At 28.7% G+C, this 26057-nt stretch overlaps 6 protein-coding genes across 9 annotated transcripts in view; 5 read left to right on the top strand and 1 right to left on the bottom strand.

Moving 5' to 3' along the window:
- Positions 1–26057, bottom strand: part of Dh31-R (Diuretic hormone 31 Receptor) — a 133503-nt gene that overhangs the window by 89445 nt on the left and 18001 nt on the right. For all 4 annotated transcript variants that reach the window (XM_085663146.1, XM_085663147.1, XM_085663148.1 and 1 more), the window contains exons 2-3: positions 25560–25625; positions 24257–24374 (exon numbers count right to left, since the gene is read on the bottom strand). In XM_085663146.1, the coding sequence (XP_085519272.1) occupies positions 24257–24374 (118 nt within the window). In that variant the 5' untranslated portion in view covers positions 25560–25625. The remainder of the gene's footprint in view (positions 1–24256; positions 24375–25559; positions 25626–26057) is intronic.
- Positions 1207–5731, top strand: LOC146872366 (UDP-glucosyltransferase 2-like). The gene is made up of 6 exons (XM_035881246.2): positions 1207–1717; positions 2314–2733; positions 2876–3107; positions 3281–3506; positions 3760–4467; positions 5616–5731. Exons 1-5 carry the CDS (start codon positions 1319–1321, stop codon positions 4043–4045), a joined length of 1563 nt encoding a protein of 520 aa, XP_035737139.2. The 5' UTR covers positions 1207–1318; the 3' UTR covers positions 4046–4467; positions 5616–5731.
- On the top strand, positions 5104–8132 carry LOC118448229 (UDP-glucosyltransferase 2-like). Its single transcript, XM_035881248.2, has 5 exons — positions 5104–5729; positions 6360–6779; positions 6922–7153; positions 7327–7552; positions 7785–8132. The coding sequence occupies exons 1-5, from the start codon at positions 5331–5333 to the stop codon at positions 8068–8070; spliced, it is 1563 nt and encodes a 520-aa protein (XP_035737141.2). The 5' UTR covers positions 5104–5330; the 3' UTR covers positions 8071–8132.
- LOC146872365 (UDP-glucosyltransferase 2-like) lies at positions 9176–12530 on the top strand. The gene is made up of 5 exons (XM_085663145.1): positions 9176–9740; positions 10336–10752; positions 10896–11127; positions 11297–11522; positions 11733–12530. Exons 1-5 carry the CDS (start codon positions 9342–9344, stop codon positions 12016–12018), a joined length of 1560 nt encoding a protein of 519 aa, XP_085519271.1. The 5' UTR covers positions 9176–9341; the 3' UTR covers positions 12019–12530.
- LOC118448362 (UDP-glucosyltransferase 2-like) lies at positions 13590–17314 on the top strand. The gene is made up of 5 exons (XM_085663144.1): positions 13590–14101; positions 14716–15135; positions 15270–15501; positions 15671–15896; positions 16107–17314. The coding sequence occupies exons 1-5, from the start codon at positions 13703–13705 to the stop codon at positions 16390–16392; spliced, it is 1563 nt and encodes a 520-aa protein (XP_085519270.1). The 5' UTR covers positions 13590–13702; the 3' UTR covers positions 16393–17314.
- LOC146872364 (UDP-glucosyltransferase 2-like) lies at positions 18332–24130 on the top strand. Its single transcript, XM_085663143.1, has 6 exons — positions 18332–18723; positions 19483–19910; positions 20404–20820; positions 20900–21131; positions 21532–21760; positions 22629–24130. Exons 2-6 carry the CDS (start codon positions 19503–19505, stop codon positions 22924–22926), a joined length of 1584 nt encoding a protein of 527 aa, XP_085519269.1. The 5' UTR covers positions 18332–18723; positions 19483–19502; the 3' UTR covers positions 22927–24130.

Below are 26057 nucleotides of genomic sequence, written 5' to 3'. Positions count from 1 at the left end.
TCCAGCACAGCAAGCACTATCCTGAGCCCAATTCAAATTTCTCTTTCATTTTCTTTTTTGTATTTTCTTTTTTTTTTCCTTCGTTTTTAATCATCTTGTAAATTTTTCATTCTTTCACTGGCTCGCACTGACTCTTCTTTAATATTTTTTAAAAAATAATATTTTAACTAAGAACGATAAATATGAATGAATTAATGTTGCTCGCAACTGATGGATCTTCTTATTTCCATTGAAACGAATAAAAATCGTTATAGCTTTTTAATCAGACACGGTGACGATCAATAAATTTCACGTAAGACCGGTACAATCGATAAAGCTAGATCAATTGATAAATACGATCATGTAATACTTGTAGATCAAGTGCACTATAGTTTACTATATAATATAATAATTATTTTGTATTAACAGTTAATAAGTAAGTAGTACCAATTGGTACTCGTCTATCATAATATTATTATATAATAGTTATATCTGTTATCTTTTGTTTTTCCTATTAATAAAAGTTATCAATTAGGTCAAATCGTTTATATTCACTTATACACATAAAACATTTGTGGTATTAATTTGATATCAAATGTTACTATGATATTATTCATAATAGCACAATAATCACACACATTGAATTAAATTTCGTAGTGTAAGTCCTCGATAACTTCTCGAAGATATATTTATCGATAAACGATCTATGATCCAAGAGTTTAACTCTATTAACATGTGATTTTCAATGCGTTAAAATTTGTGATCTTAGTTGAACGTCAAGTGCTAACTGTATCAATACTAACTTCTCGCGAGAATGCTCGCTTCAGTTTACTATTTAACATCCTAAATATATCCATCGACCATTTTGGTTATTATTATCATTCTGTTATCGCGATGTTTGTAGAGAAAAAAAAAATAAAAAAAATAAAAAAAATAAGAAAAAAGAAAAATAAAAAATACAAATTATCATTCATGTAAAAATATTCTCATGATAATCGTAAAAAAAATATACGGAAGTATAAATATTTAAATGAAATGCTACGACGTTAGATAATTGTAAAATCGTCTATCAATTTTCAATAGTTAAAATACGGAAATGTAGTATTTTAATACGAAAAATGAATATAAATGATAAATAAATATTTTGCTAACATATTTCTTTTTCTTTCCTTTTCTTTTTTTTTTTTGGACATTATCGATTGTTACTGATACGAAGGTATATAAATAAACGCATGAGTTAAAATAAATATGAATTTTAAAAGAAATAAAGAACGGCAGAAGGAAAACGAAAAGAAAAGGAGAATACAGGAAGAAAAAGAAAAAATATATACGAAGAAAAATGAAAGTGTCACTATGCATTATATTTTGGATGGATTTATGTTTGTTGTATTGTCAGGGATATAGAATTCTTGGAATATTTCCATACTATGGAAAAAGTCATTTTGTCATGTTCGAAACATTGATGAAAGGACTAGCTAAGAATGGCCATCAGGTCGATGTCATTAGTCCGTTCCCATTGAAAAAGCCATACGTTAATTATAATGATTTAATTGTGATAGAATCGCAAGTAAATACAGTCAATAATGTATCGTACGATGTCGCAAGCAAAATCTTCACAGTACATGCGGTGTCAACCATAAGTGGTAATCACGTTTGTGAATACCTGGCACATCCAGAAATACAAAAACTAATCCACAATCCTCCGAAAGATCCACCCTATGACGTAATTCTGATAGAGGTATTTCTTAAAATTTTTTGTTTCTCATTTTTTTTTCTTCTCATCCTTTTCTAAAATTATATTAACAGATTTATATCTTTTACCCAACATGTCGAACGTTTGCATATTTTCACAAAGTGTTTCTAACGATGCATACACTTCAATGCAATTCAAGAAAAATAATGAAAGGGAAGATGAAAAAAGGAAAAATTTTCATTTAAAAATTTCATATAAATATTCCGCCAGTAGTTAATGATTAAACATTAAATTGATCATGTACTATATTTTATCATGACTTCCATTATAAACTTACGTATTTGTTTATTTTCTAACATTCCAGAAGCATCATGAAAAGAAAAATCATGCGTGATAAATTAATGCGACGTTAATTAATTATGTCTCCTTTAAAATCATTACGAATTATAAATTTATGATAAAAGTGAGGATGAGAATTGCATTACGCATGTATTTTCTTAGAAACGATCGTATAATAAATAACGTAAACTAAAATATATAAACAGAGAATATGATTTCTGATAATTCGAAAAGTCTAATTGGCAAACAAAATCTCCCTAAAATAATATAATAACTAAATCGTTTTTTTCTAATTCCCATAGATTCTTGGTGCTCATTGTTTAGCCATATTCGGACATCTTTTCAACGTACCAGTGATTGGTATCAGTTCGTGTACTCTTTATCCATGGCACAATCATATTATCGGAAATCCCGAAAATTTAGCCATTTTGCCGAACAATTTATTAAACTTTAACAATCCAATGAACTTTTGGGAACGAACGTACAACTTTCTACACACTGTCTTCAACAAAATATGCTTCGATCATTTGACCAAATATCAAGATGAACAAATAAGAAAGTACGTCGGTCCAAATTTACCGAGTGTGCGACAATTGGAAAAGAATATTTCTATGATTCTGGTGAACTCATATTTCACTTTAAATGGAATTAGACCATTAACGCAGGCACACATAGAAGTCGGTGGATTGCATATACAAGATGACGGCTCGGAATTATCACCTGTAAGTCGAACGTATTTATCATCCACGTAAGAAAATAAAATCTAATTATAAAACAACACTGTGTCAAATGTGTCTTAACGAAAAAAGATTTTTTTCATTGAATTAACATATATTTTATTTCATTTCTAATTCCGTAATACAGGAGCTGCAGAAATGTTTGGACGAGAACAAAGATGGTTTTGTCTATTTCACGTTTGGTTCTATGATCAAGATCGAATCATTTCCAAGAAAGATTCTCGATATATTCTATAAATCTTTCGAAAGGATATCGCCAGTAAATATTCTAATGAAGATTCCAAATCCCAAAGAGTTACCACCTGGTTTACCAAAGAACGTTCACACTTCACCATGGATACCGCAATTGAAAGTTTTACGTGAGTTTAATTTCGCAAAATGTTTTATCAGAATTCCCATTCTTTAGCAATATCCTTTAAAAATTTTAATATTTTTATAATTAATTAAATTAAATTGAGAAATATTCACGTTTATATCGTATCTCACAATCCAATGTCACCAATCACAATCATTGTATCCAATATATTTTTAGAACATCCGAATGCGAAGGCGTTTATTACTCACGGTGGTCTTATGGGAACACAGGAAGCCATTTCATGTGGCGTTCCAATGATCGGAGTACCAATCTTTGGCGACCAATTTTCAAATGTCGCTAATTATGTTAAGAAGAACATCGCAATAAAATTAGACCATGAAAATTTATCGCAAGATGACATGGACGCGGCATTGAACGAAATCTTAAATAATTCCACATACAGGTACAAACTTTCTACGAAAAGTTAATGCGTTAATTACCTTTTAATATTTCCAAGGAGAAGCTAAAACAAGTATATAGCGTATACATATGTATATATGTATATAAAGATATATTCTTGCGTTATGTCTGAATGTTATTTTGAAAAATGGTACACGATACTAATAATAAATATACATCTACTTATGATTAACATATCATTATATACTTATTGTTTCAGACATTCTTAATATATACGATAACATTATATTTTTTAGGGAGGCCGCACGTAAAGTTGCACAAAAATTTGTGGATAGGCCATTGAAGGCAATCGACACCGCTAATTATTGGATTGAATATATCGTGAAATACGGATGGGACGCACTCCGTTCACCGGCCATGGACTTGAATTGGTGGGAAAACGATCTTTTAGACGTATATACATTCTTATTGTTGATTATAGTTATCCTCATTTACATAACAATTCGATTAATTCAAATATTTCTGAGCACAATTTTATCTAACTCTAATATCAACGTTTCAACCATGAAGAAGATGTTATAACAATCTGATTTCGGGATATAATATTTCATGATTTTTTAAAACATAAATGAATTTATTTGGAACTTATTCCTATGAATACATTCAACTGATGATAAATTTGTGGTGATGTTTGAAAGATTAATTCGACTTCACGCTGATATTAATGTATAAATAAATTATAGATCGATAAACGATCTTGTTCAGAAAAAATATAAGATTTATCTATGATGACTAATAGAATATCTACTATTATATCTACTATTTCCAAATTTATCTTCAATTATGTATCCCAATTTTTTTGTCGATGATAAAAAAGATATCAATAATAATTCATATTTTTGTATCAAAGAAAAATCCATATCGAAATCATCGATTCCAAATATTAAGGGAATCGTTTGGCAACAGACGACTCACTACACCAACCAGCTAACTTAAGTCAGTCAGTAAGTACAATATACCCATACAAAACATGATACTGTTTACTATATAATAGTTACGATTATCATGTTTTGTTTTTTCTCTTAATAAAAGTTATCAAATAGATTAAATCGTTTAAATTGACATATTCACTTAAATCTTTTGCATTATCAATTTAGTGTAAAAAATGATTCCGATATATTGATAATAGCTCTATATTCACAGTTCGGATAATTTCGAGCATGAGTCCACGAAAAACGAAGATATATTTGTCGTTAAATGATCCATGATCCATGAGTTTAAAGTGTTAAGTCTCTAACAGATGATGATCGCATGCATTAAAATTCGTGGTTTTCGTTGATCGTTAGTGACATGCATTAATAGTAACTCTTCAAGAAAACTCGTTAACGCTCATTCTCTATAGTCTTAAATACATTCACCGACTTTGACGTAATTATGCCGTTATTACGATGATTGTGCAGAAACAAAAACCAAATTACCATACATATAAATATTTTTCTGATAATCGTAAAAGCTTGTAAAATTTTAAATATCTTGTTAAAATGCTCGCGATTAGTAAACTTCATTATCATAGTTTTTAAAATTCTAGACTATGGAAATGTATTGTATTAGTATGAAAAATAAATATAAATGAGAAGGAAAAACGTCCTTAGTGCAAAAATTAACTTGAAAGTTGACTTATAAATTAACTTAAACGAAGATACATTTCATTTTCTGATATTATCATTTGTTTCCAAAATGTTGATATATAAATGAATGAATGAATTAAACAAACGTAATATAACGGGAAGAAATAACGACGGTACATTCCATAAGAAAAGATACAAGGAAAAACGAAGAAATTGAAGAAAAAAAGATTTAAAGAAAAATGAAGATTTTATTATGGATTATATTGTGCATGAGTTTGTGTCTTACGTTATCCCAGGGATATAGAATCCTTGGAATTTTTCCATTTCTCGGAAAGAGTCATTTTGTCATGTTCGAAAATTTGTGTAAAGGACTCGTTAAGAAGGGTCATCAGGTCGATATGATTAGTTCGTACCCATTGAAAAAACCGTTCGTTAATTATACCGATTTAATTGTGGTGCCAATGGAAATAAATGTTGTCAATAACATATCATACAAATTAGCAAATAAAATATCCGTTTTGCAGAAGATATCAAACATAGCTGGTAACAATCTTTGTGAAAACTTGGCACATCCAAAAATTCAAAAACTAATTCGTAATCCTCCGAAGGATCCACCTTATGACGTCGTATTGATCGAGGTATTTCTTTACATTCTTTGTTTTTAATTGTCCTTTTCATCCTATTGTAAAATAAGATTGACAAATTAACATCTTTTACGCGACATGTCGAACACGTTAGCACATTTCCACGAGGCAATTCAAATGACGCAATGCATTTCAATGAAGTTCAAAAAAGATAATAAGAGGAAATAGGTTCGCGGAGACTAAAGAAAAAAAGAAAAAAGAAAAAAAAACCAGAGGAAAGATTAAAAAATTTAGCAAGATTTTAACGATTAATTGTTTAATTGACAATCGTTCTATCCTTGACCATGATTCACATTATAAGCTTTCCAATTTGTTTGCTTTTGACTACCCGTAAGCATTAGGAAAGAAAAATTATATGTGAGATAAATTAACTTTAGGATAATTTATAATCTCGACAAAAATCATCGCGAATAATAAATTATAGATAAATGTAAGGACAAGAAACGCATTCGTACGTCTTTCTCTGTGTAAAATCGTCTAAATTAGATAAATTAAAATATTTACATAGAAGATAATAATCTGAGATAATTCGCCAAAGTCTAATAGTACAAACATAACGATCATTAGAAAATAATAATATGAAAGAATTTCTAGTAACTGGATTATTTTTTCTAATTGCCTTAGGTTCTTGCTGCTCACTGTTTTGCTATATTCGGACACCTTTTCAATGTACCAGTGATCGGAGTCAGTTCTTGCAATCTCTATCCATGGGCAAATCAATATATCGGAAATCCCGAAAATTTGGGCATTTTGCCGAATAATTTATTGAACTTTAAGACTCCAATGAACTTTTGGCAACGAACGTATAACTTTCTACACACTGTCTACAACAAAATATACTTCGATCATTTGACCAAATATCAAGATGAACAAATAAGAAAGTACGTAGGTCCGAATTTACCGAGTATACGACAATTGGAAAAGAATATTTCCATGATTCTGGTGAACTCATATTTTACTATGGACGGAATTAGACCATTAACGCAGGCCCACATAGAAGTCGGTGGATTACATGTTCAAGATGACGGTACGGAATTATCACCGGTAAGTCGAACGTATTTATCATCCACGTAAGAAAATAAAATCTAATTGTAAAACAATACTGTGTCAAATGTGTCCTAACGAAAAAAGATTTTTTTCATTGAATTAACATATATTTTATTTCATTTCTAATTCCGTAATACAGGACCTACAGAAATGGTTGGACGAAAGTAAATATGGTTTGGTCTATTTTTCGTTTGGTTCGATGATCAAGATCGAATCATTTCCAAGAGAGATTATCGATATATTCTATAAATCTTTCGAAAGGATATCGCCAGTAAATATTCTAATGAAGATTCCAAATCCCAAAGAGTTACCACCTGGTTTACCAAAGAACGTTCACACTTCACCATGGATACCGCAATTGAAAGTTTTACGTGAGTTTAATTACGCAAAATATTTTATCAGAATTCCCATTCTTTAGCAATATCCTTTAAAAATTTTAATATTTTTATAATTAATTAAATTAAATTGAGAAATATTCACGTTTATATCGTATCTCACAATCCAATGTCACCAATCACAATCATTGTATCCAATATATTTTTAGAACATCCGAATGCGAAGGCGTTTATTACTCACGGTGGTCTTATGGGAACACAGGAAGCCATTTCATGTGGCGTTCCAATGATTGGAGTACCAATCTTCGGCGACCAATTTTCAAATGTCGCTAATTATGTTAAGAAGAACATCGCAATAAAGCTAGACTATAAAAATTTATCACAAGATAACATGGACGCGGCATTGAACGAAATCTTAAATAATTCCACATACAGGTACAAACTTTCTATGAGCAATTAAAGCTTTAATTACCTCTTAATTTTTCTAAGGAAAAAGTCAAAAGAAATATTTAACTTATACATATATATATACATATCTTCAAATATTATTTTCGAAGAAAGAACACGATACATTAACAACTCAAATTGTATATATGTGATATATTATTATGCAATCTCTATTTCGAACAACGATAACTCTGAATAACGATAACAATATATTTTTTAGGGAGGCCGCACGTAAAGTTGCACAACAATTTTTGGATAGGCCATTGAAAGCAATCGATACGGCTAATTATTGGATTGAATATATCGTGAAATACGGATGGGACGCACTCCGTTCACCGGCCATGGACTTGAATTGGTGGGAAAACGATCTTTTAGACGTATATACATTCTTATTGTTGATTATAGTTATCCTCATTTACATAACAATTCGATTAATTCAAATATTTCTGAGCACAATTTTATCTAACTCTAATATCAACGTTTCAACCATGAAGAAGATGTTATAACAATCTGATTTCGGGATATAATATTTCATGATTTTTTAAAACATAAATGAATTTATTTGGAACTTATTCCTATGAATACATTCAACTGATGATAAATTTGTGGTGATGTTTGAAAGATTAATTCGACTTCACGCTGATATTAATGTATAAATAAATTATAGATCGATAAACGATCTTGTTCAGAAAAAATATAAGATTTATCTATGATGACTAATAGAATATCTACTATTATATCTACTATTTCCAAATTTATCTTCAATTATGTATCCCAATTTTTTTGTCGATGATAAAAAAGATATCAATAATAATTCATATTTTTGTATCAAAGAAAAATCCATATCGAAATCATCGATTCCAAATATTAAGGGAATCGTTTGGCAACAGACGACTCACTACACCAACCAGCTAACTTAAGTCAGTCAGTAAGTACAATATACCCATACAAAACATGATACTGTTTACTATATAATAGTTACGATTATCATGTTTTGTTTTTTCTCTTAATAAAAGTTATCAAATAGATTAAATCGTTTAAATTGACATATTCACTTAAATCTTTTGCATTATCAATTTAGTGTAAAAAATGATTCCGATATATTGATAATAGCTCTATATTCACAGTTCGGATAATTTCGAGCATGAGTCCACGAAAAACGAAGATATATTTGTCGTTAAATGATCCATGATCCATGAGTTTAAAGTGTTAAGTCTCTAACAGATGATTATCGCATGCATTAAAATTCGTGGTCTTCGTTGATCGTTAGTGACATGCATTAATAGTAACTCTTCAAGAACGCTCGTTAACGCTCATTTTCTATAGTCTTAAATACATTCACCGACTTTGACGTAATTATGCCGTTATTACGATGATTGTGCAAAAACAAAAACAAAACAAAACAAAAAGAAAAACAAAAAAAAGATAAAACGAAATTGCCATGTATATAAATATTTTGCTGATAACCTTAAAAATTCATAATAGTTTAAATATTTAGTTAAAATGTTGACCATTTACAAAACTATCTACCATATCGTTTAAACGTCATTATATGTAAATGTACTATCTTAGTATGGAAAATGTATATAAATGAAGGAAAAATGTCACGCTAAATATTATTCCATGATATTATTTTCTTGACAAAGTATGCATATATAAACGGACGAATGAATTTAAAAAATTTCATATTACGGGAAAAAGTAGCAACGGTAAATTGCATAAGGATAGATACAAGGAAAAACGAAGTAGAATTGAAGAAAAAAAGATTCAAAAGAAAATGAAGGTTTTACAATATATTATTTTGTGGATGAGTTTGTGTCTTATGTTATCCCAAGGTTATAGAATCCTCGGAATATTTCCACATAAACTGACAAGTCATTTTATTATGTTCGAAAGTTTAATGAAAGGTCTCGCTAAGAAGGGTCATCAGGTCGATGTCATTAGTCCGTTCCCACAGAAAAAATCATTCGTCAATTATACAGATTTAACTGTGTTATCAAAAGGAATCGAATATGTCAATAATGTTTCGTACGACACCGCAAATAAACTGCCAATGTTAAATGCGATTTCAACCATAGGTGGTTATCAGCTTTGTGAATACTTGGGACATCCAAAAATCCAAAAACTAATCCACAATCCTCCGAAGGATCCACCATATGACGTAGTTCTGATAGAGGTATTCCTTCAACTTTTTTGTTTATCATTTTTTTCTTTTTTTCTTTTTTTCATACTTTTCTTAAAATTATATTAACAGATTTATATCTTTTTACGCAACATGTCAAATGTTTGCATATCTCCACAAAGTATTTTAAATAATGCAAGCATTTAAATGCAGTTAAAGAAAAATGTGATAGTGAAAATGATAAAAAAACTAACAATTCCACTATCACTTAAAAACTAAATGTTAAACTGATCACGTTCTATTCTTGACTATGATTTACATTATGTAAGCTTTCCAATTTGTATGCTTCCAATCATATAATAGCATTAGAAAACAAAAATTATACATGATAAATTAACGTTACGATAATTTATAATCTCGATAAAAAACAACGCGAATAATAAGTTAAAGGTGAACATAAAGATGAGAATCGCGTTCACACGCCTTTTTCTGTGCAAAATCGTATAAGTTACGTAAACTTAAATATTTATACGGAAGATGATAATTTGATAATTTGCAAGAGTCTAATTGTCCAGACAAAACGGATCATTAGAAAATAATAATATGAAAGAATTCCTAGTAACTGGATTATTTTTTCTAATTGCCTTAGGTTCTTGCTGCTCACTGTTTTGCTATATTCGGACACCTTTTCAATGTACCAGTGATCGGTGTCAGTACTGCAAATTATTTATGGCTTAGTTCTTTATTAGAAAATCCCCAAAATTTGGCCATCTTTCCCAATAATTTATTGCACTTGAACAGTCCAATGAACTTTTGGCAACGAACGTACAACTTTCTATACACTGTCTTCAGTAAAATATACATTAATTATTTTACCAAATATCAAGATGAACAAATAAGAAAGTACATCGGTCCGAATTTACCGAGTGTGCGACAATTGGAAAAGAATATTTCCATAATTTTAATGAACTCATATTTTACTTTGGACGGAATTAGACCTTTAACGCAGGCCTACATAGAAGTCGGTGGATTACATGTTCAAGATGACGGTTCGAAATTATCACCGGTAAGTAGAACGTATTTATTATCCACGTAAGAAAAAAAAATTTAATTGTAAAACAACACTGTGTCGAATGTGTCTTAACGAAAAAAGGTTTTTTTCGTTGAATTAACATTTTTTTTAATTTCTATTCTAATTCCGTATTACAGGAGTTACAGAAATGGTGTGACGAGAGTAAATATGGTTTTGTCTATTTTTCGTTTGGTTCGATGGTCAAGATCGAATCATTTCCAAGAAAGATTCTCGATATACTCTATAAATCTTTCGAAAGGATATCGCCAGTAAATATTCTAATGAAGATTCCAAATCCCAAAGAGTTACCACCTGGTTTACCAAAGAACGTTTACACTTCACCATGGATACCACAATTGAAAGTTTTACGTGAGTTTTATTAACTCAAATTCGAACGTTTTATTAGAATTCCATCGTTTAGCAATGTCCTTTAACAACTATAACATTCCTATAATTAATTAAATTACATTCAGAAATTTTCACATTCATATCGTATCTCATAAACAACGTAGAATCATTGTATCCAATGTATTTTTAGAACATCCAAACGTGAAGGCATTTATTACTCATGGTGGTCTTATGGGAACACAGGAGGCCATTTCATGCGGCGTTCCAATGATTGGAATACCTATCTTCTGCGACCAATTTGCAAATGTCGCCAATTACGTGGAAAAGAATATTGCAATAAAACTAGACCACAATAATTTGTCGCAAGATGAAATGGACGCTGCATTGAACGCAATCTTAAATAATTCCACATACAGGTACATACTTCCAATTAACAGTTTAATTGCCTCTTAACTTTTTCAAGGTAAAAGCCAATAGAAATATTTAATTTCTCGTATCATTTACGAATATTATTTTCAACGAAAGAACACGATATATTATCAACTCAAATTAAATATGTCTAATATATAAATTATGTACTTTTTATTTGGGAACATTTTGAATAACGATAACAATATATTTTTCAGGGAGGCTGCACGTAAAATTGCACAAAAATTTGTGGATAGGCCATTGAAGGCAATCGACACCGCTAATTATTGGATTGAATATATCGTGAAATACGGATGGGACGCACTCCGTTCACCGGCCATGGACTTGAATTGGTGGGAAAACGATCTTTTAGACGTATATACATTCTTATTGTTGATTATAGTTATCCTCATTTACATAACAATTCGATTAATTCAAATATTTCTGAGCACAATTTTATCTAACTCTAATATCAACGTTTCAACCATGAAGAAGATGTTATAACAATCTGATTTCGGGATATAATATTTCATAATTTTTTAAAACATAAATGAATTTATTTGGAATTTATTCCTATGAATACATTCAACTGATGATAAATTTGTGGTGATGTTTGAAAGATCAACTCGACTTTACGCTGATATCGATGTATAAATAAATTATATATCGATAAACAATCTTGTTCAGAAAATAAGTAAAGTTTTATCTATGATCACTCATAGTATTATTTCAATATTTACTATTTCCAAATATATCTTCAATTATGTATCCCAATTTTTTATCGACATAGAGATGAACATTCTATTGATTTACAATAAGTTAGTTGTTAAAAGGAATGAATATTAGACTTTTTAACAAAAGTTTCTTTGAAAATTTAACTTCTAACTAATAATTAATGAATTTATTAAAGGACTAATTACTTAACGATTGATTTGAATATAAATACTCGATATATCAATATTTCTGCAAGTCATTGTTTATGATGTTTATTGATAAGAGCAATAAAAATGTACGAAAATAATACGAAATATTTATAGTAATGCACATTTTTGTACAAATTAAAAGTTCATATTAAGAATAATAATAATCATAATAATAATAATAATATTAACAATAGTAATAATAATAATAATAATAATTAAGATATCGTTCGGCAAAAAAACTGACATTAACAATCACCAAGATGGATGAATCAGCAAATACAATCGATGTACTCGTACAAGTATATGCTACCATTTATTATATTATATAATAATTATTTTCCATCAGTAGGTTGTTGTAATGCCAACTGATATTATGTATTGTAATATTATTACATAACAGTTACAATTGTTATGTTTTGTTGTATCTCAAAGTTATCTAAAACTTCAAATAGTTTATATATATATATATATATTCATTAAAAATTTTTGCATTATCAATACAGTGTCAAGAGTGATTCAGATATGTAATAGTTCAATAATCATTCACGTTTGATACTAAGTTTGAGTATGACTCCTCGAAAAACGTAGATATATCTATCTATAAAGGATCCATGATCCAGGGATTTTAAAGTATTAGTTTTCTAAAAGATAATTATCACATGCGTTAGAAAAAATTTATGATCTTCGTTGAACATTAATGATATGCAGCAATAATAATTTCTCGACAATTAAAGTTCCTTTTCTACAAACTTAAATACATTCACCGACCTTGACGTAATCATTCCGTTATCACGACGTTTGTAAAAAAAAAAAAAAAAAAAAAAGAAAAAAAACAAAACAAAAGAAAAAAAACAAAAAGAAAATAAAAAAGAAATTAAACTAAATTACTTTAAAAATTTATAGTTTCCTGATAACGATAAAAAATTTAATGAACGAAGATTAAATTATTCGTCAATGTGCTAGAGCTCATCATACATTTGCAAAATTATTAATGATATTTTTCAAAAGTTAATATATTGACAGATATTATATTGGTAGAAAAAAAGAAAATTAACTGTAAATGGGAAAAGAATTCAAACTAAACGTTATCTTGGAAGGTTATCACTTTTGACCGAATATTCATGGTACGTATATAAACGAATGGATGAGTTAAAAATCATGTCATATATCCGAAAGAAGTAGTGACGGTATTTTGTATTAGTACAAAAAAAATATTAAGAAGAAACGAAGAAAGTGAAGTAAGAAAAGATTTTTGAAAGAAAAAAATGAAATCCATACTGTGCATTATTTTTTGGATTTACATATGTTTAACGTTATCCCACGGATATAGAATTCTCGGAATTTTTTCATATCATGGAAAAAGTCATTTTATCATGTTCGAAAGTTTGATGAAAGGTCTCGTTAAAAAGGGTCATCAAGTCGATGTGATTAGTACGTACCCATTGAAAAAACCATTCGTTAATTATACCGATTTGGTTGTAATACCATCGGAAATAAGTATTGTCAATAACATGTCATACAATATCGCAAGAAAATTCTCCATGATTGACATTACTTCGAACGTATGTGGTAATAATCTTTGTGAACATTTGGCAAATCCAAAAATTCAGGAACTAATTCACAATCCTCCGAAGAATCCACCCTATGACGTCGTTCTGATAGAGGTATTTCTTTAATATTTTTGTTTTTCATTTATTTATTTTTCTATTTTTTTTTTTTGTATTGTTCATTTTTTCCTCGAATTAGACTGAAAGTTTTATTTTTTCTTTCCTATGCAAGATATCGGATATTTGCATGTCTCTACAAAAAAAATTTTCAATGACGCATGCATTTCAATGCAGTTCAAGGGAAAAAAAAAAAAAAAAAAAAAGACAGAGAAAATGAAAGAAAAACTAAAAATTATGCTACCAGTTAAAGATTAAATGTTAAACTGATCACGTACAATATTTGACCATAACTAAACATTATAAACTTCCCAATTTATTTGCTATCAAATCATTCGATATCATTAAGAAATAAAAAACATATGTGATAAATTAATATGAGGCTATTATATAATATCGGCCAAAAACATAATAACTTTAAGATAAATGTAAGGACCAAAATAAGTATTCGTAAATCTTTTTCTCTGCGCGATCGTATAAGTTAGGTAAATTAAAATAAATATGCACAAAATCTATTTTCTATTAATTCGAAAAGTCTAATCGACAAACTATATCTACATAAAATAACAATATGAAATCTTTCATAATAACAAAATTATTTTTTCTACATGTAGGTTCTTGCTGCCCATTGTTTTGCCATATTCGGACATCTTTTGAACGTACCAGTGATCGGTGTCAGTTCTTCCATTCTCTATCCATGGCAAAATCAATATATTGGAAATCCCGACAATTTCGCCATCCATCCTAATACTTTATTGCATTTTAACAATCCAATGAATTTTTGGCAACGAACGTACAACTTTCTATACACTTTCTTCAACAAAATATACTTCGATCATTTGACCAAATATCAAGACGAACAAATAAGAAAGTACGTCGGTCCAAATTTACCGAGTGTGCGACAATTGGAAAAGAATATCTCAATGATTCTAGTCAACTCATATTTTACTGTGGACCGAATCAGACCATTAACGCAGGCCTTCGTCGAAGTCGGTGGATTGCACGTTCAAGATGATGACTCGAAATTATCACCTGTAAGTCAACGTACGAATCATCCACGTAAAAAAATAAAATCTAATTGTAAAACAACAATGTGTCTCAACGAAAAAAGATTTTTTTCATTTAATTAACATTTTTTTTTTATTTCTATTCTAATTCCGTAATACAGGAGTTACAGAAATGGTGTGACGAGAGTAAATATGGTTTTGTCTACTTCTCGTTCGGTTCTCTGATCAAGATCGAATCATTTCCAAGAAAGATTCTCGATATATTCTATAAATCTTTCGAAAGGATATCGCCAATAAATATTCTAATGAAGATTCCAAATCCCAAAGAGTTACCACCTGGTTTGCCAAAGAACGTTCACATTTTGCCGTGGATACCGCAATTGAAAGTTCTACGTGAGTTTTATTAACTCAAATTCGAACGTTTTATTAGAATTCCATCGTTTAGCAATGTCCTTTAACAACTATAACATTCCTATAATTAATTAAATTACATTCAGAAATTTTCACATTCATATCGTATCTCATAAACAACGTAGAATCATTGTATCCAATGTATTTTTAGAACATCCAAACGTGAAGGCATTTATTACTCATGGTGGTCTTATGGGAACACAGGAGGCCATTTCATGCGGCGTTCCAATGATTGGAATACCTATCTTCTGCGACCAATTTGCAAATGTCGCCAATTACGTGGAAAAGAATATTGCAATAAAACTAGACCACGATAATTTGTCGCAAGATGAAATGGACGCTGCATTGAACGCAATCTTAAATAATTCCACATACAGGTACATACTTCCAATTAGCAGTTTAATTGCCTCTTAACTTTTTCAAGGTAAAAGCCAATAGAAATATTTAATTTCTCGTATCATTTACGAATATTATTTTCAACGAAAGAACACGATATATTATCAACTCAAATTATATATGTCTAATATATAAATTATGTACTTTTTATTTGGGAACATTTTGAATAACGATAACAATATATTTTTCAGGGAGGCTGCACGTAAAATTGCACAAAAATTTGTGGATAGGCCATTGAAGGCAATTGACACCGCTAATTATTGGATTGAATATATCGTGAAATACGGATGGGACGCACTCCGTTCACCGGCCATGGACTTGAATTGGTGGGAAAACAATCTTTTAGACGTATATATATTCTTATTGTTGATTATAGTTATCATCATTTACATAACAATTCAATTAATACTAATGCTTCTTAACATGATAATATCAAAGACAAATAACAATTTTGCACTCGTGAAAAAGATGTCGTAACAAATTTAATTTCAGATAACGATAATTCTAAACGATTATCCTAATTTATTTTAAACCTTTTTCTCGTATTATAGAAGTTAATTATCTATCGTAAATATCATAGAAGAATATAATTTTGTCGAGAGATTTTAATTGCATTTCGTTATAGGAACATGAATAAATTTTAAATCGATAGATAAACCGTTCTTTTTTTATAATATAAATAAGGTTTTATCTTATGATGACTTGCGGAACTATTATGAAAGATCTTATACATCGATATTTATCTATAATTATCTCAATGTTTTATCGATATAGATATGAACGTTGTTATTTCTCTGACGATCACGATAGTCACTAGAATAAATAAAATTAATTTCATGCAAAAGTTTTCCTTAGGATCGTAATAAATATAAAAAGGTAACTTCGAAATTTAGAATTTAATTTAGACATAAGTAATAAACATACAATTTTCATTAATAATAAAACGAAGCGAACCTGCGAATGATTAAAAGATTAAATAATTTTCTTATAACGTGACGAATTGAATCATCGATAAATAACAAAAAAAAAAAAAAAAAAGAAAACCTATTAGAAATAAAATACATATACGATAAAATTATACAAAAATTAAAGCCTGATAAACCAACAAATACGCCAAAGCAATATAAAGTCATAAAATGCGCTCTATTTATCACGTATAGACATTTAAAATCACGAAGATAAGAATTATTCTTATCTTCGAAACGTTTAAAAAATTTGATTAAACTTAGAAGAAAAATATTTTCCGTAAGAATATTTTTTTCTATAGGTATTTGTTTATTAATCGGCCTTCATCAAATGATACTTATCGACTCTTAAAAAGGATCGATTTATTTCTAACAAAAGAATGAATCGAATCGATTTTTATTCCCCCTAAAAAAGATTTAATCATTTCTAATCAATCGGTACGACATATTAAAAATATTAATTAATTACTTTTCTTATTTACTTTCTATTACCTTATATTCCGTTACAAACTTATTTAGATTAATACGTAACATAATGAATATTCATGATAGGTAGTAATTTAACTTGGATATTGTGTGTTCTTATACAAACTAATGATAAAATCAGGGGGCGGAGAGGAGCGAGGGGGGAGGGATCATCAAAAAAATGATGCTACATAATAGTTCAATGAAAAAGTATCATATAAAATCCGGTTTTAAGTAACTACTGTCACGTAAAATATAATTCTCATGATGTATGTGCACGTGCGTGTAGTATATATATGGCGCCGACACATAAACAGTAGCCTATCTCACGACGAGGTATATCAGATACGGAAAAAAAAAAGCAAAAAAAAAAAAAGAAGAAGAAGAAGAAAAAAAAATAGATAAATGCTCGTACAAAAATTGTTTTTCTTACAAGGCGAGAACAAATAATACGATATACGATATATAAATAATTTTTTCGCATAAGCGGACAAAAAAAGAGCCACATACTATCGTGATATTATAATTGAGATCAAGATGAATCGAACGATCTATAATAATAATAATAATAATAATAATAATAGTAATAATAATAATAATAATAATAATAATAATAATAATAATAATAATAATAATATTACTACTTTGCTTTGAGTAAAAAAGAAAAATTCTTGGAAAAGTTTTTGTTCCTCGTGTAAGTTTCCCCATTAAAATGATCAGCATCGATCATTAAAATGAAACTAATCGGTTTATTAAAAATCGGCTTAACTTTTGAAAAGATACACGGGAAAAAATGTAAACGTACTCCGTCGATAAGGTAGATAATTTCGAAATGAATTTCATCTCGATAGGGGGGACGAGGAGTGGGGGGTTATGGAAAGAAAAGAAAATTAAAAAAATGAGAGAAAAGAAAAAAAAAAGAGAAAAAGAAAAAGATGAAGAAAGAGAGAAAAAAAAGAAAGAAAGAAAGAAAGAAAGAAAGAAAGAAAGAAAGAAAGGAAGGAAGGAAGGAAGGAAGGAAGGAAAAAAGAAAGAAGGAAAAAAATGAAAAGGAAAGAGAAGAAAAAATGTGATACTGCGAGGTAAAAACATAAGAAAATTATCCTATTATTATAACTCCTATAACGATTGAAGTCACCGAAATGATTTTGTAACTTCGACCAAGTATAAAGTCCAATGTCGCCACAAGCTATAAGTTAGTCCTGCCTCTAGCGGTAAACTTTATTGTTAGTCCAAATATTCAGACGACCAAACGCATCCAACTTTCTTTGTGAGAGATCAAACACGTCAGTCCATTTTCGCCCTCGTAACGTGTAACAATAATCTTGGCCAATCTCCGTGTCGTTATCAACGACGTCTCATGAATGCATAAGAAAGAGTGAGTAAAACCATTCACAAAAGTTTCATTTATGTACTTTATATACTTCTTTCTCCTTCTTCTTCTTCTTCTTCTTCCGCTGTTTTTTTTTCTCTCTTTTTCTCTCTTTACACGCAACGTAATAAAATCTCAATCGTACGGATTTATTTGAAAATCTTAAAGGATTATTACTTACGAAATATGTGTATCATTCGGCGTTTCAAAAATATAAAGTCTATCGTAGGAGAAAAAATATTAGAAATGAAGCGTATAGTATATCAACAAATAAATAAATAAATGTGTATCTGTGTATGTGTGCGTCAATGTCAGTGTTTGTGTGTGCGTCTATGTTTGTGTGTGTTTGTAAAAGAGAGAAAAAAGGAGAAATAAAATATTGTTAAAAATAGAAATTCTTTCTTACGTAATAACAAAAAAAAAAAAAGAAAAAAAGAAAAAAAACTAAAAATTGCTCTAAGATAATTTCAAAATACTGATAAGAGAAATGATAGAGACAAATATCGTATTATCGCGCATCCATTTTTCACATGTATCAATCATTAATGATAACATAAGACAGCTACAATTCACATTACTCTCTATTAATAAATAATAAATAATAATAATAATAATAATAATAATAATAATAATTATCACAATATCGAACGCATAAATAATGATCATTCCTATATTAATTATCATCGAAATAATACTCGGATTCAAGATAAAAATAATTCTAATAACATTTGTCCTTTTTTTTTTTCTTCTTCTTTTAATCAACAGGTAATCAACAAGTCTAAAAGATGCGACTCATCGTTCTAACATTTTTTCTGGCTTTTATAGCCTCCCAATGTTCCACCGATGGATATAAAATTTTAGGTGTGTTCCCGATTAATGGAAAAAGTCATTGGATCATGATGGAGGCGATGATGAAAGGACTCGCTGAACGTGGTCACCAAGTTGACGTAATTACGCATTTTAAATCACGATATAACAATCCCAATTATAGGGAGATCATTTTGGAAAATACTATGGGAACAGCTGTTAACAATTTGACCGCAAAAGAAGTCGTACATTTTGGCCGTATGAATATAGAACGTCTTACATATATAGCAGGTTTCAAATTATGCGAGTTACTGGAGCAACCACAATTACAAGAAATAATAAAAAATCCAGCAAAAAATCCACCTTATGATCTCGTCATCACAGAGGTAACAAGTTTGATTGATTATAATTCATAATGTAAATCAATTATTAACATTTCTCTCTCTCTTTTTCTCTCTCTCTCTCTCTCTCTCTCTCTCTCTCTCTCTCTCTTTCTCTTAGTATAAATGGATATGTTACGTTGAATCTTATGAAGTAGAAATTTTCCCGGCGCAGTTATCTATCCAATATACTTTAAAAGCTATTAACGATGACTTAGCAAATAATCGCGGTAATATGACCTTGGACTCCGTCAACGTAACTGATACTTTCGTATAATAACAAAAAAGAAACGTTCTTGGGGGAAAATACCAAACACGTGTTAAATTGGAATTAAAATAGAATTATGTAATTATTAAATACCAATCGTGTCAAGATGATGCGAATACTAAATATAGAAATGATAGAACGATTTTGTACAGTAGCGAGATATTATATATAATATCTCGAATGAATGGGTATATTTGAGAAACATTGTTAATTGAAATTAATACCTTTCAGCTATTTGTCGCTCATTGTTATCTTGCGTTTGGTCGTCATTTAAATTTACCGGTAGTTGGTATGATGTCTTCTCCATTTCACGATTGGACGAGTCATTTCATTGGCGTACCAACTGAAACGGCTTACGTACCAAATATTTTCTCGGGTTATTCCCAACAAATGACATTCTGGGAAAGATTAATAAACACAATAACAATTTATTATTTACAAATTCAAATTAATTATTATACCAGTAAACAAACTGAATTAATTAAGAAACATTTTGGTATGGAGACGACTATAAAAGATCTCTTCAATGAACTATCATTGGTATTAGTTAATTCTCATCATACTGTACACGGTATCAGATCATTTCCGCAATCTATAATCGAAGTCGGTGGATTGCATCTTAGCAATGACATAGACCCATTATCACCGGTAAGTTAAATATTTTTTATATGATCGATTATTATTGTTAAATTGTTAATTGACGATCTCATGATGAATCATTTAAAAGGAAGTACAAAAATGGTTGGACGAAAGCAAACACGGATGTATTTATTTCACGTTTGGCTCTATGGTCAGAATCGAAACGTTTCCGAAAGAATTGATGGAGATATTTTACAAAGCATTTGAAAAAATAGCGCCCGTCCGTGTACTGATGAAGGTGGCAAAGAAGGAAGAATTATTACCTGGCTTACCGAAAAATGTTATGACTCAAAGCTGGTTTTCTCAGATACCAATATTAAGTGAGTAAAAGAAGAAAAAAAAAAAAAAAAAAGAAAAAAAAAATTCATTATCTTTACTAAACCTTTATCTTTAACCCGGAGAATTCCTTTATTAAAGGATCGATTGAATATATATATATATATATATATATATATATATATATATATATATATATATATATATATGATAACAAATATTACATACTTTTAATATAAATATTATCTAAACATTGGCATATATTTAAATGTCATAAATAACTTTTAGTATGAATACATACTTTTAACATACTTAACAATTATCTCTTTAAAATAACTTATCATTTAAAATAATTACCGATACATATATATTCCGTCGAATTTAATATTGATTAAATTTAACAATTTTTATTCCTATTTCCATTTCTTTTATCTAATGTTATAGAGCACAAAAATACACGTGCATTCATTACCCATGGTGGTCTTATGGGTACGACGGAATCGATATACTGTGGAGTTCCAATGATAGGTATACCACTTTTCGGCGATCAGAAAATAAATATGCAAAATTATGTGAAGAGGAAGATAGCCATTTCCCTTGGTTCGTTTCAAGAGGTTACCGAAGAAAAATTGACAAATGCCTTGGAAACCATTCTAAATGATCCTTCTTACATGTAAGTATAATCGATTTGATTTTTGTAAAAATAATTTCTCACGTGTTTCCATAGAGAGAAGGAGAAGGGCGGAGGGGAGTGGGCCGGGGGCCGAGGGAAAAAAAAAGAAAAGAAAACTTTTATACGTGATCAATAAAATCACGAAATTGATAGGATAATACATAAAATAAGTTTTTACGAGTTACCTAAGAACTTTTTGAAATAAAATTATTTTTCTATGACGTTTAATATGATCCTGTCGTAAAATCAAATGGACGATCAATTCAAAGTATTCTTTTCTAAAATACTTTTATCAAATCATTTTTTATTATATTATATTATATTTCTTATATATCGAGAAATAATAAGAAGAAAAAAAAAAAATAGGAAAAAAAAAAAGAAGGAACAAGACAAAACAAATAACAAATATTTGTGCTAATGCAATATCATATTAAAAAAAAAAAAAAAAAGAAAAAAAAAGAAAAAAGAGGAACAAAGTTTAATAAAAAGAAACGAGGAATGAATTTAATAACGTCACGGCGTAATATGTCATTATTACGAATTGTACATATATCATTTATATTTTCCTTTAATATTTTTGGTTTTTTTTTTTTTTCTTTTTTTTTCTTTTTTTCTTTTTCTTTTGATAAACAATAAAAACGATTCTTACTAAACGCGCAATTTTTTTTTACCACGATAATTAACGTTAGTCATTATTACTCACTGTTTTCTAACGTATTAACGTCACTAATTAATAATATCTCAAACGTAATTATTATATCGTATCGATCAATGGATTATGGAAATATTTTCATTTATTATTATGATTATTCGTTCATTCATTTATTCGTTTGTTTATTCGTTTGTTTATTTGTTTGTTTGTTTCTAGGAAAAACGTGAAGGAACTTTCTAAGATGTTTGCCGATAGGCCACAATCAGCGATGGATACGGCAATATATTGGATTGAATATGTTATCAAACACGGTAAAATCTTACAATCGCCGGCCATTCATTTACCTTGGTGGCAAAAAAATTTATTTGACGTCTACGGAGTGATACTACTTGCTATCATTATAATACTCTATATTATCATAGTTCTTTTACGTGGATTGAAATATTTTTATCGTCTTATCTTTCAAGCATCTGATAATAGAAAAACACCGTCTAAATCAAAGAAAAACAATTGACGAAATTATTATAAGTGATATTTTAAAATAAGAACAAAACGTTTATTCGTTATATAAATAAGGAAATAAGATGAATTGTTATCGATAGAGGAAAAAAAAAACAAAAAAAAAAGAGAGAGAGAGAGAGAGAGAAAAAAAGTTCGATCTGTTTGCAAAAGACTACTTCTGTATATTAAGTATAATGTATATATACGTATATATATATATATATATATATATATATATATATATATATTATATACATGTATATAATATATTAAACGAGATAATGAAAAAGAAATTTTGAGATCGAAAAATTTACATACGATATGATAAATATTGCGACTTATAGTCTTTTCTAAGATCGTATTATAATTACGAACGGATAATGTACAGGTCGTGTATATATACATATATTTTTTTTTTTTATAAAAAGAAAAAAAAAGTAGAAGAAAGAAAAAACGAAACGAAATGAAAAAAAAAAAGAAAGACAAAGAAGAAAACTTTCTTTATGCGATTGTTGATCGACTCGATGAACTGAATTATGAAATGAATTATAATAATTCAATGTTAATTCTCGATTAAGCGAAATCTGATATATATATATGGAGAGATATTCGACCGCAGTATTGATTAAATTAAAACGAAATTTGATTAATGCAATTGAAAAATTTTTACGAGCATTCATCGTTTTAATACGATGAAAATCCTTTTGAATTTCATGAATTAACAATGGATCAAATAGATGTTGAAAAAATATTATGTAGATTTCGAAATCATTATGTATGATATTACGATTATTATCTTATGTCTCAGCTCTTATATCGGATCCTTCTTTCTTTTTCTTTTTTTTTTCTTTTTTTCTTTTCTTTTTCTTACACTTTTCTCTCCTCTCTTGCCAATTTTTTTTTCGTACAAACGCACGCAGCGCGCGCGCATACACACACACACACACATTCTTTTTTTCTTCCTCTGTTTGAATAGTCTAATCAATTACTTCACTTAGTTCATCTGCTAATGCATCTTTTTAATAATTTCCCGGAAAGCATTTAACGATAAGATCTAAGTATGCACGAGACGTATAACGTATATATCTATACAGAACTGAATAATCATAGGAAATGTTAATCATTTAGTTAATGTGAAATAACCTTTCTAGACTTTGTTCTTTTCTCTTTTGTTTCGTTTTGTTTCTCAAAAAATGCACAACAACATATTCATTTAATACGAGCAACGTCATTGATAATACTTTTAATGTACTATGCTTTTCTTTTTATTTTATTTTTTTTTTCTTCTTCTTCTACTTCTTTTTCTATTCTCTTTTTTTTTTTTCTTAACGTCCTAATCTTACCTGGCGGAGAAGTGGTATTTGCGGATTGTTGCTCGAAACATTCTTGTGCCCGTTCCAAAAGTATTCGATTGATCTCTTGATCGACGAGAATAGTACCTGCCGTTGCGTTCATTGACATCTAATGAAAATAAGAAAGAATTAATAGACAAATAAGATATATGGACCGTGTATATATATATATATATATATATATATATATATATATATATTAATATATATATATTAATATATATATATATATATTAATATATATATATATATAAATATATATATATATATATATATACACACAAGATATATATTTACATTGTATGTATGTATGTATGTATGTATGTATGTATATATGTACGAGTTGTGTGCACGCATTGTGTACGTATGGATGTAAAAAAAAAACATATTTTTAAAGGATAGTATATCTTCTTCAGAAAAAAAAAAAAATAAGTAAAAATAAAAAAAATAAATAAAAAAATAGAGAGAAGAGAGTAAGAACTGAAATGGAGAGAAAAAAAAAAAGGACAATAAAAGTAAAATATACTATCCACAATTTCTTTTTTATTTATTATTAACGTAAAGATACGTTTTCGTTTTCGAAGAATTTAACGATCAAATGAAATAAAACAAAAAAGAAAAAGACAAAGAAAAAAAAAAAGGAAACAAAAAAAACAAAATCTCGCACTATATAATTTCGACTTGTTTCTTTTATAAAGGAACGATTTAAAAAATCGTTCCATTAGCGATATAAAGTTCATTGGATTAACGTGAATTCTGATTTGAAAGAAGAAAGAAAAAAAAGAAGAAAAAAGAAAAGAAAAAAAGATAAAAAAGAAAAAGAAAAGAAAGAAAGAAAAGGAAAGAAAGAATAAAAGGTATTGATCTACGAGGATTAGTTACGATTCTCTCAAATCCTTCCTCCATTTTTGATTTCTCGCGCGAATGAACTGCTTTTATCAAATTCGAGACCACGTGAGTGCTGAGTAATCCTCACTCTTCTATTACATAGGGGGTATTAGCGTGGTATTACGATAGATTTCCGGTATTACTCCAATTCTAGTCTCAATTAATGAGTGAACAATTAAGAGAAATTTCGCGCACGCGCGCACGCTTGCACATACACACACTCGCACATACAAATAATAAAAATAAAAATAATAATAATAATGATGATGATGATGATAATAATGATAATGATAATAATAATAATATTAATAACGATGAAAATAATAATTAAAGAAAGTCGATTATAAAGAACGATGATTTTGTGATTAACATGAATATTCGAAAATATAATGAAAATTAATATTACCGTCACGAGATCGATCCACTATGGGAAAATCTAATCGTTCCAGTATTTTCCGTTGTCGATGGATAACTGTAAAATTTAAAAATATAAAAATCAAAGGTATTAATCGAGACTTAACTTATAAATTAAATATAAATCTTTATGAATGAAAAATTATAATAATGATGACAACGATAATAATAATAGGAAAAACACTTCATAAATGTAAATACAATTTGAGAGAGACTATTACAAATTAATTGAAATCTATGAATGAAAATAAAATCAGATGATATTACATATATACGTATCTATCGAGTCCAAACGTAAATCTATAATTGAAATTGATGATACTCAAAATGTATAATTGATTTACAAATTAATTATCATTACTCGTGACAAAGAGCCAATAAGATCGAAAGTTAAATTCCGTATTTCTCTGTCATTAATAAAGTCTCATTAAGTTTGCCTCTTCGTTCTCTTTTTGCATACTTAATTATTACTTACACATGTAAATAAAAC

The sequence above is a fragment of the Vespa mandarinia genome, chromosome 20 (assembly GCF_050613455.1).
Source record: "Vespa mandarinia isolate Hongniang chromosome 20, ASM5061345v1, whole genome shotgun sequence".
In the NCBI taxonomy this organism is placed as follows: Eukaryota; Metazoa; Arthropoda; class Insecta; order Hymenoptera; family Vespidae; genus Vespa; species Vespa mandarinia.
This window is presented reverse-complemented; position numbering and strand designations above follow the sequence as displayed.